Here is a 12891-nt window from a genome sequence, read left to right as displayed (position 1 = left end):
AAGTTTGCACCATACAATTACATAGGAAAAGCTTATTAAACCAAACACTACATAGTCAAATCAGAACAAACAGTCAAAAAAAAAATCTTTGGACATCTCCGTCTCAAACCAGTGAGTGACTTTATACCCATGCCCAGTTACCATTACCCAAACCCCATTGATCAACCAAGGCACATCCAGAATCACCAAATCTCTGCGCACAGCATTGTCCTGGCCACGGTTTTGCTCAACTGTGTTCATTAATCCCGATGTCGCCTGCGGGGGGATCTGGACCTTGACCGCTTTGACCTGTATAGCAAACCATATTTGAGTTCCACTAAAAAGTAAAAAGCATAAGGTAGCAAAATGTTTTTTTTTTTTAAATTAGAGGAAAAACAAAAGTTCCAGCTTTAACCACCTGTCAATAGAGAGAGAAGTATCATATGAAATTGGAAATATGTACCTGGATTTTTCATGAGAAGAGTAGGAACTGTGCTTGTTCTCAGAATGCTTGCTATGTGGTGACCGCGAAGTAATATGTCTATACAATCAAAACATATATAATATTTTGTCTCGTGAGTTTCTTGCTACCTTATTCCGCTTTGAACGATGCTTACCCATCTCTCTAGGTCAAACTTTTGCTTTCAAAAGTTCTCTAACTTCACTAAGTCTAACAGACATATAGAAACACTAGTGACCTCGAAATGGTAACAGTAGAGAAAAATTACCTTTTTCTGGACCTTCCGGGAGATGGTGACCGATTCCTTCTTCTAGAAGAAGACTTCCTGAAGAAGGCCAAAACGATCGTTAGCATCAGAAAAAGAAGTGAAAAGAACAAAAGTCAAAGCAGAAAACTCTATTGTCACCTTCTTGAATCATCAGAAGATTCATCACTCGATGGAGAAGAGCGTTTTCTTCTGGCCCTAACAGGAGATGGTGATATATTCCTTTTTCTCGAACGGGACTTTCTGAAAATAGGCAAAAAAATAATCATTGTGAGTACTGGAAAACACTGTTAGAACAACTTAATGTAAGAACATCGCATGCCACCTTATTGAGTCATCAGAGGATCCATTACTAGTTGGAGAGCGTCTTCTTTTGTCTTTGCTTGAGCCTTGAGAATGTCTGTGTCTTGACCGTTCTTCCTTTTCCTTCTCCCTCTTTTTACCCCGGTCTTCCTTAGAATTTGTTCTGTGATGCCTCTCTGCATCCTTGGAGTCCTTTTTTACATCCAGATCAGTAGATTTTTTATTTGATTCAAAGCCTTTAACTTCCTCTGCTGACTTCATGTCCTTTTGCTTCACTCTATCTTTTGAGCCATTCCGAGAATCTCCCTTCTCTTTTCCACTTTTCATTTCATCTCCTCTACTTTTATCCCTACTCAAATCGTCACTCAAGTCTTTCCCGGAACTTTTATTGCTGTCCTGACGAAGGCTGCAATCTGATTCCAAGCCAGAGTTCTTCCTGTGAGGCTGTTCTAGTATTGCTTCTTTATCACTGACTGTTCTGTCAGGATCGTTTGTTCTGCATCCTGAAGCATCATCAGAGCTGGCACTTACGTTAACAGTTTTGTTACCTTCACTGAATGAATTTCTCCTGGACCCCAGCATCTGATCCAAGCCTGCCTTATTGTGATTGTGAGATACATCACCGGCTACAACTTCTGGATTTAATCTCGTGTCGACCGTTGCTTTAGGTTCAGGAGGATTATCCGCGCTTGGCTGCTGAGTAACATCGTTTCTCGACCCCATGCCATGACTTTCAACTCCATCACCATCATCGACATCAGCACTAGAGGCAGCATCAGTATCCGCATCATCATCATCAGACGCATAGCTAGCAAGGCCTAGTACATCTGCTTTTTTATCTGTGCCTCCTACTGAGACCAAAACTTTTGCCGAAGACTTGTGCGTTGGATCAGCTGCCGACAGAAAAGAAGATGATGACTTAGGTTCGTGCTGGACAAGTAATGATGAATAGCACAGAATAACAGCAAACAAACCTTTTTGTATTGCTCCATCTTCATTAATGACTTTGGTTGCAATTTCATCAAATAATTCATCTGTAACCTGTTTAAAAAAATATGTTAACTGTTGCGAAAATGTGTTTGTAGACCAATTCTATCAGGCTATCTACCTTGAGAAGAACTTCAGTCAAGATACGCTTTATCTCAGAGTTAATTGCTGTGCTTCTAGCTGCATCCATCTCATCCTACAAGTAGCAAACCATGGGTGTAAATGATGGTGCTGAATAAAGTTGTAAGTACCAGGGGAGCTTGAATCGTCATAAAGAACCTCATCCTTCTCCTCATCCTCCTCTTCTTCGTCGGAAGATTTAGAAGCGCTGAACCTTTTGTTGTCACGCTGATCAAATTTCTCGGTAGGTTTATAAAGTATATCATCGTCCATAGCCTCTCTCTCCTCAAAACTCCCTGAAGAAGGCTTTCCATGAGATGGTTTGATCTTCGATAACTCTTCCTTGAGCCAGTTAGGTAAATTAACCTGTAAACCACCTAATTAGACAGAATCATGGAAGGTACTGAACTACACTAGAATATATTTATTCTTACGTTTTTAGAAGGAACAGACGATGCTGCATATGAGTCGTCCATGAAAGCAGTAACAGAGTGAATAGGCGGCTTTGTCCCAAAAGCATAAGGGGGTCCAACAGGCTGGAGATTTGGTGGGGTATACCCTCCATATGGAGGCATGTTATGACCCGTAACAGGAGGCATAGCCATAGATGAATTATGCTGCCAAAAAAAGCATACATCATACTTGTCAATACAAAAATGAAAGATAAAACTGAAAGCGTTAGAGTACCTCTGGCATTGAAGGTACCGACGAAGGAATAGGAGGATAAACTACTCCGGTTGAGGCATGGGGCAGCCACGCGTTATGATGACTAGAGTAATCAGAACTCTCTCTGGTAGCAAACTGTAAAGGCTGGTCGTGAAGGTTAGTAATTGGAGCGACTGTTTGATCCCCATATGCGTATTGCATTTGCTGCTCTGCATGAACAGGCCCCCCACCATTCGGCACTCCTATCTGCACATGATGCTGTGTTGCATTGCCAGATTCTTCTCTCCCTACAAACAGAGTAACGAGTTTAAGTTCTGGAGGTGCTAACAGCTTAATTAGTCTTCCCAACAAAACTACCGTTTCCTATTCAGTGAGAAAAAGCGCAAGGAGAATGATAATCGGTAAATGTCTAATCTATGTGCGGTTACACAACACATGACTATGCATATTATTAAGCATAGACTTAGGTCAGAGAAACTTTGAAGACATCCGTAGAATTAATAGTTACAAGGAAACCCACATAGAGTGCTTTGACTAGAACTCTAGAAGCTAGAATGATGTTCCAAGTAAAAGGTTACCTGCAACAGAAGAATAACTATAAGGTACCTCCTGCTGATGAACAGGCATGTTTTCTTGATGCGACAATCCAGCTGTTGCATAATTTGGATATCTCTCCGGCGGTGGAGCTGGAAACTGCTGATAGCTAGGGAGCTGGAGAGCTGGAGCCGTCTGTTGATGAACATCTTGATAGCCTTGATCAGGGTGTTGGTGGTAGACTTGTCCACTAGGTTGGTTCGTTGCAGAGCGTTGAACCTCTGCCCATTCTTTAGCTTTTAGTGCCCAATCCTCAGCGTTACTATTAGCTGTGTCATCACGAGATTAGTCAGAAAGCTAAACCCTAGTACTACTAACTCAATAACATTGAGTGCGATCAAGAAAGCAAACCTTGAGCGTTGTGATCTTGTTGAGACCATTCCTAATAAGCAAAATCAAAATCAAATCTAAGAATCAGCAATTCGACACAAGATCAATACAACGACGGAGCAAACCTGCGGATATGGCTGACGAGGCGGCGGTCCAGCAGGCGAGGGCGCAAACTGACTGTTTCCGTTGGCGGCTGCGTTAAACGGCTGCTGGTGAGAGTGAATCGGGTAAGGAGGAGGATAGGCAGGAGGTGGTCCCCAGTGCTGCGGTGGTGGCGATGGAGAGTGAGGGCTATGGAATTGATTGGAGTAACCACCAGGCTGCGGAGGAGGAGGCAACGGTGGCCTCCCCGTATGTTGATAATATTGGTGGTAAGGATCCGCCGCTGGCGGTGGTACAGACGGCGGTCTCATGTACGGGCGCGGTGGCTGGTACGCGTCCATTCCGATTCGCGAGAGATTATTGACAATGTCTTTCGAGTCTTCACAACTTTAGACCTACGGATCTACAAAACAGCAGGTCGTCTTCAGTGTTTTACTTTAACTTCCGTGCCGTTAAAAAGCGTCTAAACGTCAGGTAGTTTCGATTAACTATAGAAAAACAGAATTAAAGAATGATCTCCGGTTAACACCATTTACACGGTTTTTAAAAATTGAAACCCCAACCGATCTATATTTCTAAAATCTGAAGGATCCGAACCCAAACCAAAGACCTGAATTCGATGCCTAACCAAAACAATCTGCAAACCGATGTGGGGTCCACCACCGAATTCGTCGGCCACGAAGTTACACCGGCGCGTGAGAAATTGTGCGTGGAGACCCGACCGTGTGATGCTGAACTATTATTCCCTTTTCCAACCAAATCCTTCCATCTAAACGACACCATTTCAATATTCTTATTGGGCTTAATCCTTATTAGGCCCATTTAATATACAAGCCCAGATCAAATATGAAAAACCTAGGTCATCACTATAAGTGTGTGCTGCTTGCTTCTTCAGAAAACCCTAGCCGCAGGGGGAAAATGACGACGAGATTCAAGAAGAACAGGAAGAAGCGTGGCCACGTCAGCGCCGGACATGGTCGTATCGGAAAGCACCGAAAGCATCCCGGAGGTCGTGGTAACGCCGGAGGAATGCACCACCACAGGATCCTCTTCGACAAGTACCATCCCGGTTACTTCGGTAAAGTCGGTATGCGATACTTCCACAAGCTTCGCAACAAGTTCTTCTGCCCGATCGTCAACCTCGACAGGCTTTGGTCGCTCGTCCCCGAGGACGTGAAGGCGAAAGCTACAAAGGACAAGGTTCCTTTGATCGATGTGACGCAGCACGGGTTCTTCAAGGTGTTGGGGAAAGGTCATTTGCCTGCGAACAAGCCTTTTGTGGTGAAGGCGAAGCTTATCTCGAAGACTGCTGAGAAGAAGATTAAGGAAGCTGGTGGTGCTGTTGTTCTTACAGCTTAGGTTTTGTTATAACTTGTCTTGTTTTGGATCTTGAGTTTTGGAACTTATGTTGGATTTTATAAATGGTTGTTATGACATTTGGGTTTAGGATTGTGATTCAGCTATTAATCGTTCATGTTCTGGAATAATTAGTGAATTATCGCTAGGTTGAGGTTAAAAGAGTCGATTACTTTGACACCACGGTACTCGAAGATAATAAGAAGCTTAGCGAGTAGCTTGTAATGCACGCCAGTTATTGGCTTTAAGACTAGTAGCTGTTACAAGACACAAGTCAAACATTTTCTCACTAATGTTTTGTTGCCTCGTGATGCATTTCTTCAGAAATTTATCGACTTAACCATTCACACACTCTCAAAATCAGTTATTTAACGGAAAAATGTTGGTTTTCTGTAAACACATGTAAATTATTTCTTATTTCTGGGTTGAAACCCATTATTTTTTCTTAAAATTAAAAACAACAAATATATAATATTAATTTCGTTGTAGACATCAAAGAACAAACTATGTATTAGTGAGAATCTTATGCGACTTATTTATGTGTTTTTGAGAAGAAAGTGTTCAAATCTTGAATGGTCTTTTGTCGGATTCCGCTGCGATCAGGAAGCGGAGGCTTACCTTTCGACGGAGCCTGAGGAGTCTTAGGCTGTGGTGGATTTCTAGATTGCACTTCTTTTGGTGTGGTGAATCCATCTTCTTCTTTCTCCGGCTTGTTATTGATCGGAGCGGGCGCCGGAATGTTCACTTTAAACGACTTTCTCGGAGGAGCCATGGCCTAAACAAAGAAAAACGAACTGCTTTATGTTAATTACTTAAAAACGTAAAAGTAAAAAAGCTTTTCTTCTTCAGAGACAGGTGAGAACCTGATTTTCTTGAGTTTTCTTGAGTAGTAAGTAAACTCAAAGTTTCTTTAAAACTATATCTGATTGAAGAAGCTTTGGAGGAATATATATAACAGCAAAAGAGCTTTGACTAGCGGCTCAATTTCTAGTTACACCAAAAGGTCTTAAGAACATACTCTCAGCTAAGCTTTTGAGTGACTAGTGGCTATCTGTTTAAGTGTGAATAGACAAAAATAATAATGTTTCTGAGTCCTTAATTTCTCTAACATTCTTCAGTACACAAAGTTATGATGACGTAGTTATCAAAATTTTTGAAACTATCCATAATCTCGCAACCTCAGCTAGTAACAAATTGTTTTGATTAATTAATGTGGATAAAACTTTTTTTTTTTGAACTTTAGATAAAAAATTTGGTCGCTAGAAAAGAATTACAATATGTGACTGTCTAATAAAGTTGACACTATATGACTTGCATGATACTTCTACGATTTCACCGGATAAGAGAGTTTCCTACAAAAATAAATAACATTATAGTATGAAATTATTGATGATTGTGATGCATAGGATTATATTCAGCTCGAAGCCGACTATTCAATTTACACTTCCATTACCATTTACCAAACATGATGTACTTCTATTTAGACTTCATGTAATTTTTGTGTGGCCGTGTGGGTCAACTTTCTCTAGTTCTAATATTTTTAACATTAAAGGTTTAAGGAAAAGTTGTAGCATGTGGCAGATTGAGTAGTTATAAAATCCAAAGTCGAAGCATGTGGCAGATTGAATTGTTATAAAATCCAAAGTCGAAGCATGTAGCAGATTGAACCATGTGACCAAATACTTACTGATTTTGGATATAAAATCCAAAGTTGAAGCATGTGGCAGATTGAATAGTTATGTTGATTCTTTTCGTTGTGAACAATCAAATTTCTGATAAAAATAAGATAAATAGTTATGCAACATATAAGACGAAGAAAAGAATGACTCAACTATGAATTTTCCATTCACTTATACTTATTACAAGTTCAAATCGTTGAAATATAAAATTACAATGTCCTCGTCCAGACACCAAGAAGATTATAGATCCAAAATCCATTAAATCTTACAAAAAGTGTATGAATTTTAGTTGATTCATATCTTTAGTTCGATGGCAGACGAAATAATTCTCCTAAAAAATATAAAAACTTCTAAATCGTAACTAAAACACTAAAATAAAATGCATATACAAACCATTAATGAACGCACTAAAAGGCTAAATATGTATCAGTGAGAATCTTGTGTTATTATGTTTGTGTTCTTGAGAAGAAAGTGTTCAAATCTTCAATGTTGACGGAGGTAAGTCTCCCTGCTGGGGTGGATATTTTCCGACGTTTTTGGATGGCCTTTTGTTGGATGCCGCCGCGTGCAGGAGCCGGAGGACACTTAACCTGCGATGGAATACTAAATTGCACTCCCTTTGGTGGTGAATCCATCTTCATCTTCTCCTTCTCTCTCTTTTTTATCCGGCTTCTCATTGATCGGAGATTTCACCAGAATAGTCACTTTAAGCGGCTTCCCCGGAGAATCCATGGCCTAAACAAAGAAACGAACTGTTATGTTAATTACTTAAAACGGAAAAGTAAACTTTCTTCTTCAGAGAAAAAGAGAACTGATTTTCTTGAGTTTTCTCTGAAATAATTAAAAAAATGTATTTAACATGATTACCAAAAAAAAAGAGAAATTAAAAAAATGTTTCGTGTAAGGAACAAGAGGAGAAGATTTGGGAGTTACAGTTTCTTTAACGGTATCAGTACGTGAATCACTATCACGCCCATGTTCATTACATTTTTAATATGAAAAAATAAGAAAAATATTGAGAAGCTTCTCCACTTAAGATCTGGATAATTACTCAATTTATAGTTTCACCAAAAATAAGAACATACTTCTTCCGTTTCATATATCAAATATACTTCCGGCTAAGCTTTTTTTACGTAAATTAATGTCATTTTATGGGTTCAGTGAAAAAGTTTATATAAACTCGAGATTATTTGTTTTTTTTTTTTGACAATAAAGCACCATGTTTTATTAAGCCGGTTCGAGTGGGTTAGTCTGAGCTAACTCCGGGGGAACCAAAAAGTTTACATGGGAAAATTCATAACCTTTCGCACGAGCTCCTTTAGCAAGGAGATCAGCACGAGAATTGAAATCACGATAAATAAAAGATAGGGAAAACAAAGTAAACGAAGAACGGAGATGAAAGAATTCATCCAATTCTGAAGCCAAAGCTGGCCAAAACTCTTCTTCTTCGATCAGCTTAACCATTTGCAGGCTATCTGATTCGAAATGCATTGATTCGTGCCCCATACAGAGAGAATTACCCATTGCCCAAAGCAAGGCCTGGAACTCTGCGTGGAGTGGAGAAAGGACCTGATTTCTCCCAAAAGAACCCGAGATCGAGCTCCCATCTTCCTGATCCATAACAAAACCCCCACCGAAAGTAGTATGGTTGGTCGCCCAAGATGCATCCACTTGACATCTCGGTTTGTGCGACCCCATTGTCTCCTCCGTTGGTGATACTCGCTCTCTCGCCTTTCCTGCCTTTGTAACTTCTTGCGCAACATACCACTCTTCACATGAAGTCACCGTACTAAGACATGAAGTCATCATTGAACTTTTTTGAAACCAGTCATAATCCATGGCATTATCCTCAGATGAAAGACCCCTAAAAACAAGAAACCAAATGAACTCAAAGAGGTTGCAAGAACATGATAATGTTTGTTTGATCAGAAAGGGGATATGGGATATTGGTCATCTCGAAGTAACCACCTCGTTGCCCACATAGGTGTGAAAAGATATGAGCTGAACTTCATCGACTTGAATAGGATTAATATGAAAGAATCCCCTTAGATAAATTGTGAATCACATTTATCCTCAAGATTCTGTACATAGCATTCAACATCTATCCACAGAAAGCCCCACAAGCATTAATGCTGTGTGTCCACTCTGTAAAACAACACTCTGATTGCAACAAACGACGATAGATGTCCACAAAAACGAAACAAAAAAGATTCAAGGAAAGGTGTTTCTCTATTCCGTGTAAGATGATTTGTCAAAGACTCCAGATTGTTGGGAGGAGCTATTTCATTTTGCGTGAGACTAAACATGATGTACCTTTCTATTTAGACTTCATGTAATTTTTGTGTTAGCCGTGTGGATCAACTTTCTCGAGTTCGAATATTTTTAACATTAAAGGTTTAAGGAAAAGTTGAAGCATGTGGCAGATTGAATAGTTATAAAATCCAAAGTCGAAGCATGTGGCAGATTGAATAGTTATAAAATCCAAAGTCGAAGCATGTGGCAGATTGATCCATGTGACCAAATACTTACTGGTTTTGGATAAAAATCCAAAGTTGACTTAGTGGCAAAGTTGGCTCTTGCTAATGCTGTTGTAACCTCCTCTCATTACGGAGTGTAAGACTTTCTTTTAATATAATCTATGTTTGCTCAAAAGAGAAAAAAAGCCAAAGTTGAAGCAAGTGGCAGATTGAATAGTTATGTTGATTCTTTTCGTTGCAAACAATCAAATTTCTGATAAAAATGTGATAAATAGTTATGCAACATATAAGACGAAGGAAAGAATGAGTCAATATTCCGTTCACTGATACTTTTCAAGATTACAAGTTTTCAAAAAAAATATATATATGTTCTCGTCCAGGCACCAAGAAGATTATGGATCCCAAATCCATTAAGTCTTACAAAAATGTATGAATTTCAGTTACTTCATATCTTTAATTCAATGGTAGACGAAATATTCTACTAAAAATGTACAAAAAGTTATAGATTGTAACTAAACACTAAAATAAAATCCATGCAACCATTAATGAACGCATTAAAACGCTAAATATGTATTAGTGAGAATCTTATGCGACTTATGTATGTGTTCTAGAGAAGAAAGTGTTCAAATCTTGAACGTTGACGGAGGTAAGCCTCCGTGGGCTGGATCTTTTCCGACGTTTTTCAATGGCCTTTTGTTGTATTCCGCCGCGTGGAGGAGTCGGAGGACAATCAACATGCGGTGGAATCCTAAATTGCACTCCCTTTGGAGTGGTGAATCCATCTTCCTCTTCTCCTTCTCTCTCGTGTGGGTCAACTTTCCTTAGTTCGAATATTTTACTCAAACATTAAAAGGTTGAAAGAAAAGTTTAATCGGATTCAAATGTTGTTTTTATCTTTTTTTGACCATGTGGCAGATTGAATAGTATAATGCTGAGTCTTAGTTTTCGTTGTAAACAATTAAATTTCTAATAAAACGTGATAAATAGTTTATGCAATATATAAATCCGAAGAAAGGAATGATTCAACTTTGAGTCTACGAAAAGAAAGCGTATGAATTTCAGTTGCTTAATCATATATCTGTAATTCGATGGTAGACGAAACAGCTTAGTAAAAATATACTAAGATAAATAATAGTAACAATAATAAATAAAAACAAAATCCATGCAAGGCAGTACTAACGAACACACTTATGTATTAGCGAGGATCATATGCGACTTATATATGTGTTCTTGAGAAGGAAGTGTTCAAATCTTGACTGTTGACGGAGGTATGCTTCCTTGGGGTGGATTTTTTACGACGTTGTTGGATGGTCTTTTTTTTGGACTTCGCCAAGTCCATCCATCTTCTTTCTCCGGAGCTTGCACCGGAAACTTCTCTGGAAACAACTTTCCCTGAGAATCCATGGCCTAAACAACGAAAAGTAACTGGTATGTTAATTACTTCCTTTTTTTTTGCAAAAGGTATGATAATTACTTAAAACGTAAAATTAAAACTTTCTTTTCTTCAGAGACAGATGAGAACCTGATTTTCTTGATTTTGCTTAACAAGTAACTGCAAACTAAATGGTTCCCCCTCTGGAGTGGGGAATCCATCTTCTTCCTCTGGCTTCTTATTGATCGGAGCTTGCACCGGATTCTTCACTGTAAACAACTTTCCCGGAGAATCCATGGCCTAAACAACGAAAATGAATTGGTATGTTAATTACTTTTTGTTTTTTTTTGCAAAAGGTATGGTAAAAGTAAAACTTTCTTTTCTTCAGAGACAGATGAGAACCTGATCTTCTTCTTTCTCCTGCTTGTTATTGATCGGACTCTTCCCTTTAAGCGACTTTGCCGGAGACTCCATGGCCTAAACAAAGAAAGCGAACTGGTATATGTTAATTACTTGAGTTAAAACGTAAAACGAAAAACTTTCTTCTTCAGAGACAGATGAGAACCTGATTTTCTTGAGAAATAAGTAAAAAAGCAAAGTTTCTTTAAAACTGTATATGACTGAAGAAGCTTTGAAGGAATATATATATCAAAAGAGCTTCGAAGGAATATATATACACCAAAAGAGCTTTGACTAGTGGCTATACTTTTCAGCTAAGCTTTGACTAGTGGCTGTAACTACTCAATTTCTAGATTCACCAGAAGGTCTTGAGAATATACTTCTTCACTTCTTCAGTTTCATATATATCAAATATATTTTCAGCTAAGTTTTGACTAGTGGCTATAGCCTTTTGACTTGTGGCTTATAGCTTATTTTAAGAGTGTGAATAGACAAATAATAATGTTCTCTTAGAGCAACATTATGCAAACTTCTTAAATTTAGGTTCCTAGCATATTTTATTAATATTGAGGATTAAGATACAAAGTTAAGAGACATGCGTAAATGTGTAGATTATTGGTAGAAACTTTTCTTGTCTCTTAGGAAAATAGCAACCAAACCCAGATATGTTCGAGATAGATCGACAATGACGAAGGAAAGAGGAAGAACACATACCTGGTTTGGTAATGAATCAGCGGAGAAGCTTGGATGACAGGAAAGAACGGTGTGGAGTGAGCGAGAACAGATCGGTATGCGGTCTTGGTTCAAATCGCCGAGAGATCGCCGTGAAGAGAGAATAGAGAAACGATGAATTTTTTTTCGAGACAGACGCGTGAGTTACCCGACACCCCTTCCCTCTTTCTATTGCTGGATGACACGTGTCCTTAAGGACGCGGTATGAAAACTTCTTAATTAACAAACTTCATCTGCGTTTTTAAGCTATTTAGATTTATTATTTGGGTTATTAATGCTAAGAAACATGCTAATAGCGATAATGTTGCTCTTAGTCCTTTCTTTAACATTCTTTATTTATTTTCTTTAACATTCTTGGGTAGCCAAAGTCATCACCGTGTTACTGTAACATGAAGTAATAATATGAAACCAAATGAGATTAAAAAAGGTTACAAGAACGGGTTACTAGTCATCGACTTGAATAGTGAATCACTCTAAAACGAGCTCAAAGAGGTTACTAATCATCGACTTGAATAGGATTAATATGGAAAAAAATCACTAAGATGAATAGTGAATCACTCATTAACACATCAGAAATTTATAACCATCTCTTCTCTCTTATTACATTCTGTACAGAGACTTAGAGAATTTTGTCCACACAAACGAAACAAAAAAGATTCAAGATTCCGCGTATGCATTTGTCAAGACGCCAGTTTGTTGGAGGAGCTATTTCATCTTGCGTGAGATCTCAATGTAATTCAAAAGCTTCTAGAGCCTTCCCACTGTCAATAGCTTCCTTTGCTCTCTCCATTGCTACAGTAACATCTTCTGCTCCTTCGCACCCCAATAAATGATCTACAATCCCAGCATTTAGGACGATTCCATCACAAGCCGCTCCTTTTTCACCACGCTGCGTTGCCAAATCCAGCTCTATGTTCTTCGACACCTTCTCATTCAATAAAGGTATATCAAGTTCTTTATCTTTCTCTTTTGTGGGTAACCATTGTCCCCAACAGTGTGAAACATAAGAGGTCTTATCGAAGGATCAGTTCAGTTTCTGTTGGCTGAAACCCATAGTTTCTTGCATTCAC

The 12891-nt window shown here is 38.8% G+C and overlaps 3 protein-coding genes across 7 annotated transcripts; 1 reads left to right on the top strand and 2 right to left on the bottom strand.

Moving 5' to 3' along the window:
• Nucleotides 1-17: 17 nt before the first annotated feature.
• On the bottom strand, nt 18-4205 carry LOC106395224 (serine/arginine repetitive matrix protein 2). 5 transcript variants are annotated; one of them, XM_013835758.3, is made up of 13 exons: nt 3830-4201; nt 3726-3756; nt 3359-3643; nt 2802-3067; nt 2549-2731; nt 2274-2480; nt 2116-2190; nt 1982-2048; nt 1030-1900; nt 846-947; nt 708-764; nt 443-520; nt 18-288 (listed from the first exon to the last, which is right to left on the bottom strand). In XM_013835758.3, the coding sequence occupies exons 1-13, from the start codon at nt 4145-4147 to the stop codon at nt 240-242; spliced, it is 2589 nt and encodes an 862-aa protein (XP_013691212.2). In that variant the 5' UTR covers nt 4148-4201; the 3' UTR covers nt 18-239. The 5 variants fall into 5 exon arrangements, with proteins under 5 accessions (XP_013691212.2, XP_013691198.2, XP_013691191.2 ...); XM_013835744.3 differs by having other exon boundaries at nt 1030-2048; nt 3830-4203; XM_013835752.3 differs by lacking the exon at nt 18-288 and having other exon boundaries at nt 312-520; nt 3830-4202.
• A 376-nt stretch (nt 4206-4581) lies between these two features.
• Nucleotides 4582-5242, top strand: LOC106395252 (60S ribosomal protein L27a-3-like). The gene has a single exon (XM_013835764.2). The coding sequence runs from the start codon at nt 4653-4655 to the stop codon at nt 5163-5165; it is 513 nt and encodes a 170-aa protein (XP_013691218.2). The 5' UTR covers nt 4582-4652; the 3' UTR covers nt 5166-5242.
• A 5128-nt stretch (nt 5243-10370) lies between these two features.
• On the bottom strand, nt 10371-11943 carry LOC106421195. Its single transcript, XM_048756961.1, has 4 exons — nt 11804-11943; nt 11093-11167; nt 10841-10990; nt 10371-10725 (listed from the first exon to the last, which is right to left on the bottom strand). Exons 2-4 carry the CDS (start codon nt 11162-11164, stop codon nt 10564-10566), a joined length of 384 nt encoding a protein of 127 aa, XP_048612918.1. The 5' UTR covers nt 11165-11167; nt 11804-11943; the 3' UTR covers nt 10371-10563.
• Between the last annotated feature and the right edge of the window lie 948 nt (nt 11944-12891).

The sequence above is a fragment of the Brassica napus genome, chromosome A2 (genome assembly GCF_020379485.1).
Source record: "Brassica napus cultivar Da-Ae chromosome A2, Da-Ae, whole genome shotgun sequence".
In the NCBI taxonomy this organism is placed as follows: domain Eukaryota; kingdom Viridiplantae; phylum Streptophyta; class Magnoliopsida; order Brassicales; family Brassicaceae; genus Brassica; species Brassica napus.
Note: the sequence above shows the minus strand (reverse complement) of the source record. Positions and strands in the feature narration are given on the sequence as shown.

Coding starts and splice junctions, on each gene's coding strand:
- LOC106395224 (XM_013835737.3), bottom strand. CDS start 4,147: ATGGACGCGTACCAGCCACCGCGCCCGTACATGAGACCGCCGTCTGTA. Junction 3,068..3,358: donor TAGTTATTCTTCTGTTGCAG/GTAACCTTTTAC, acceptor CTCTGTTTGTAG/GGAGAGAAGAATCTGGCAAT. Junction 2,481..2,548: donor CGTCTGTTCCTTCTAAAAAC/GTAAGAATAAAT, acceptor GGTGGTTTACAG/GTTAATTTACCTAACTGGCT.
- LOC106395252 (XM_013835764.2), top strand. CDS start 4,653: ATGAAAAACCTAGGTCATCACTATAAGTGTGTGCTGCTTGCTTCTTCA.
- LOC106421195 (XM_048756961.1), bottom strand. CDS start 11,164: ATGGAGTCTCCGGCAAAGTCGCTTAAAGGGAAGAGTCCGATCAATAAC. Junction 10,991..11,092: donor AGGAGAAAGAAGAAGATCAG/GTTCTCATCTGT, acceptor TTCGTTGTTTAG/GCCATGGATTCTCCGGGAAA. Junction 10,726..10,840: donor AGCAAAATCAAGAAAATCAG/GTTCTCATCTGT, acceptor TTCGTTGTTTAG/GCCATGGATTCTCAGGGAAA.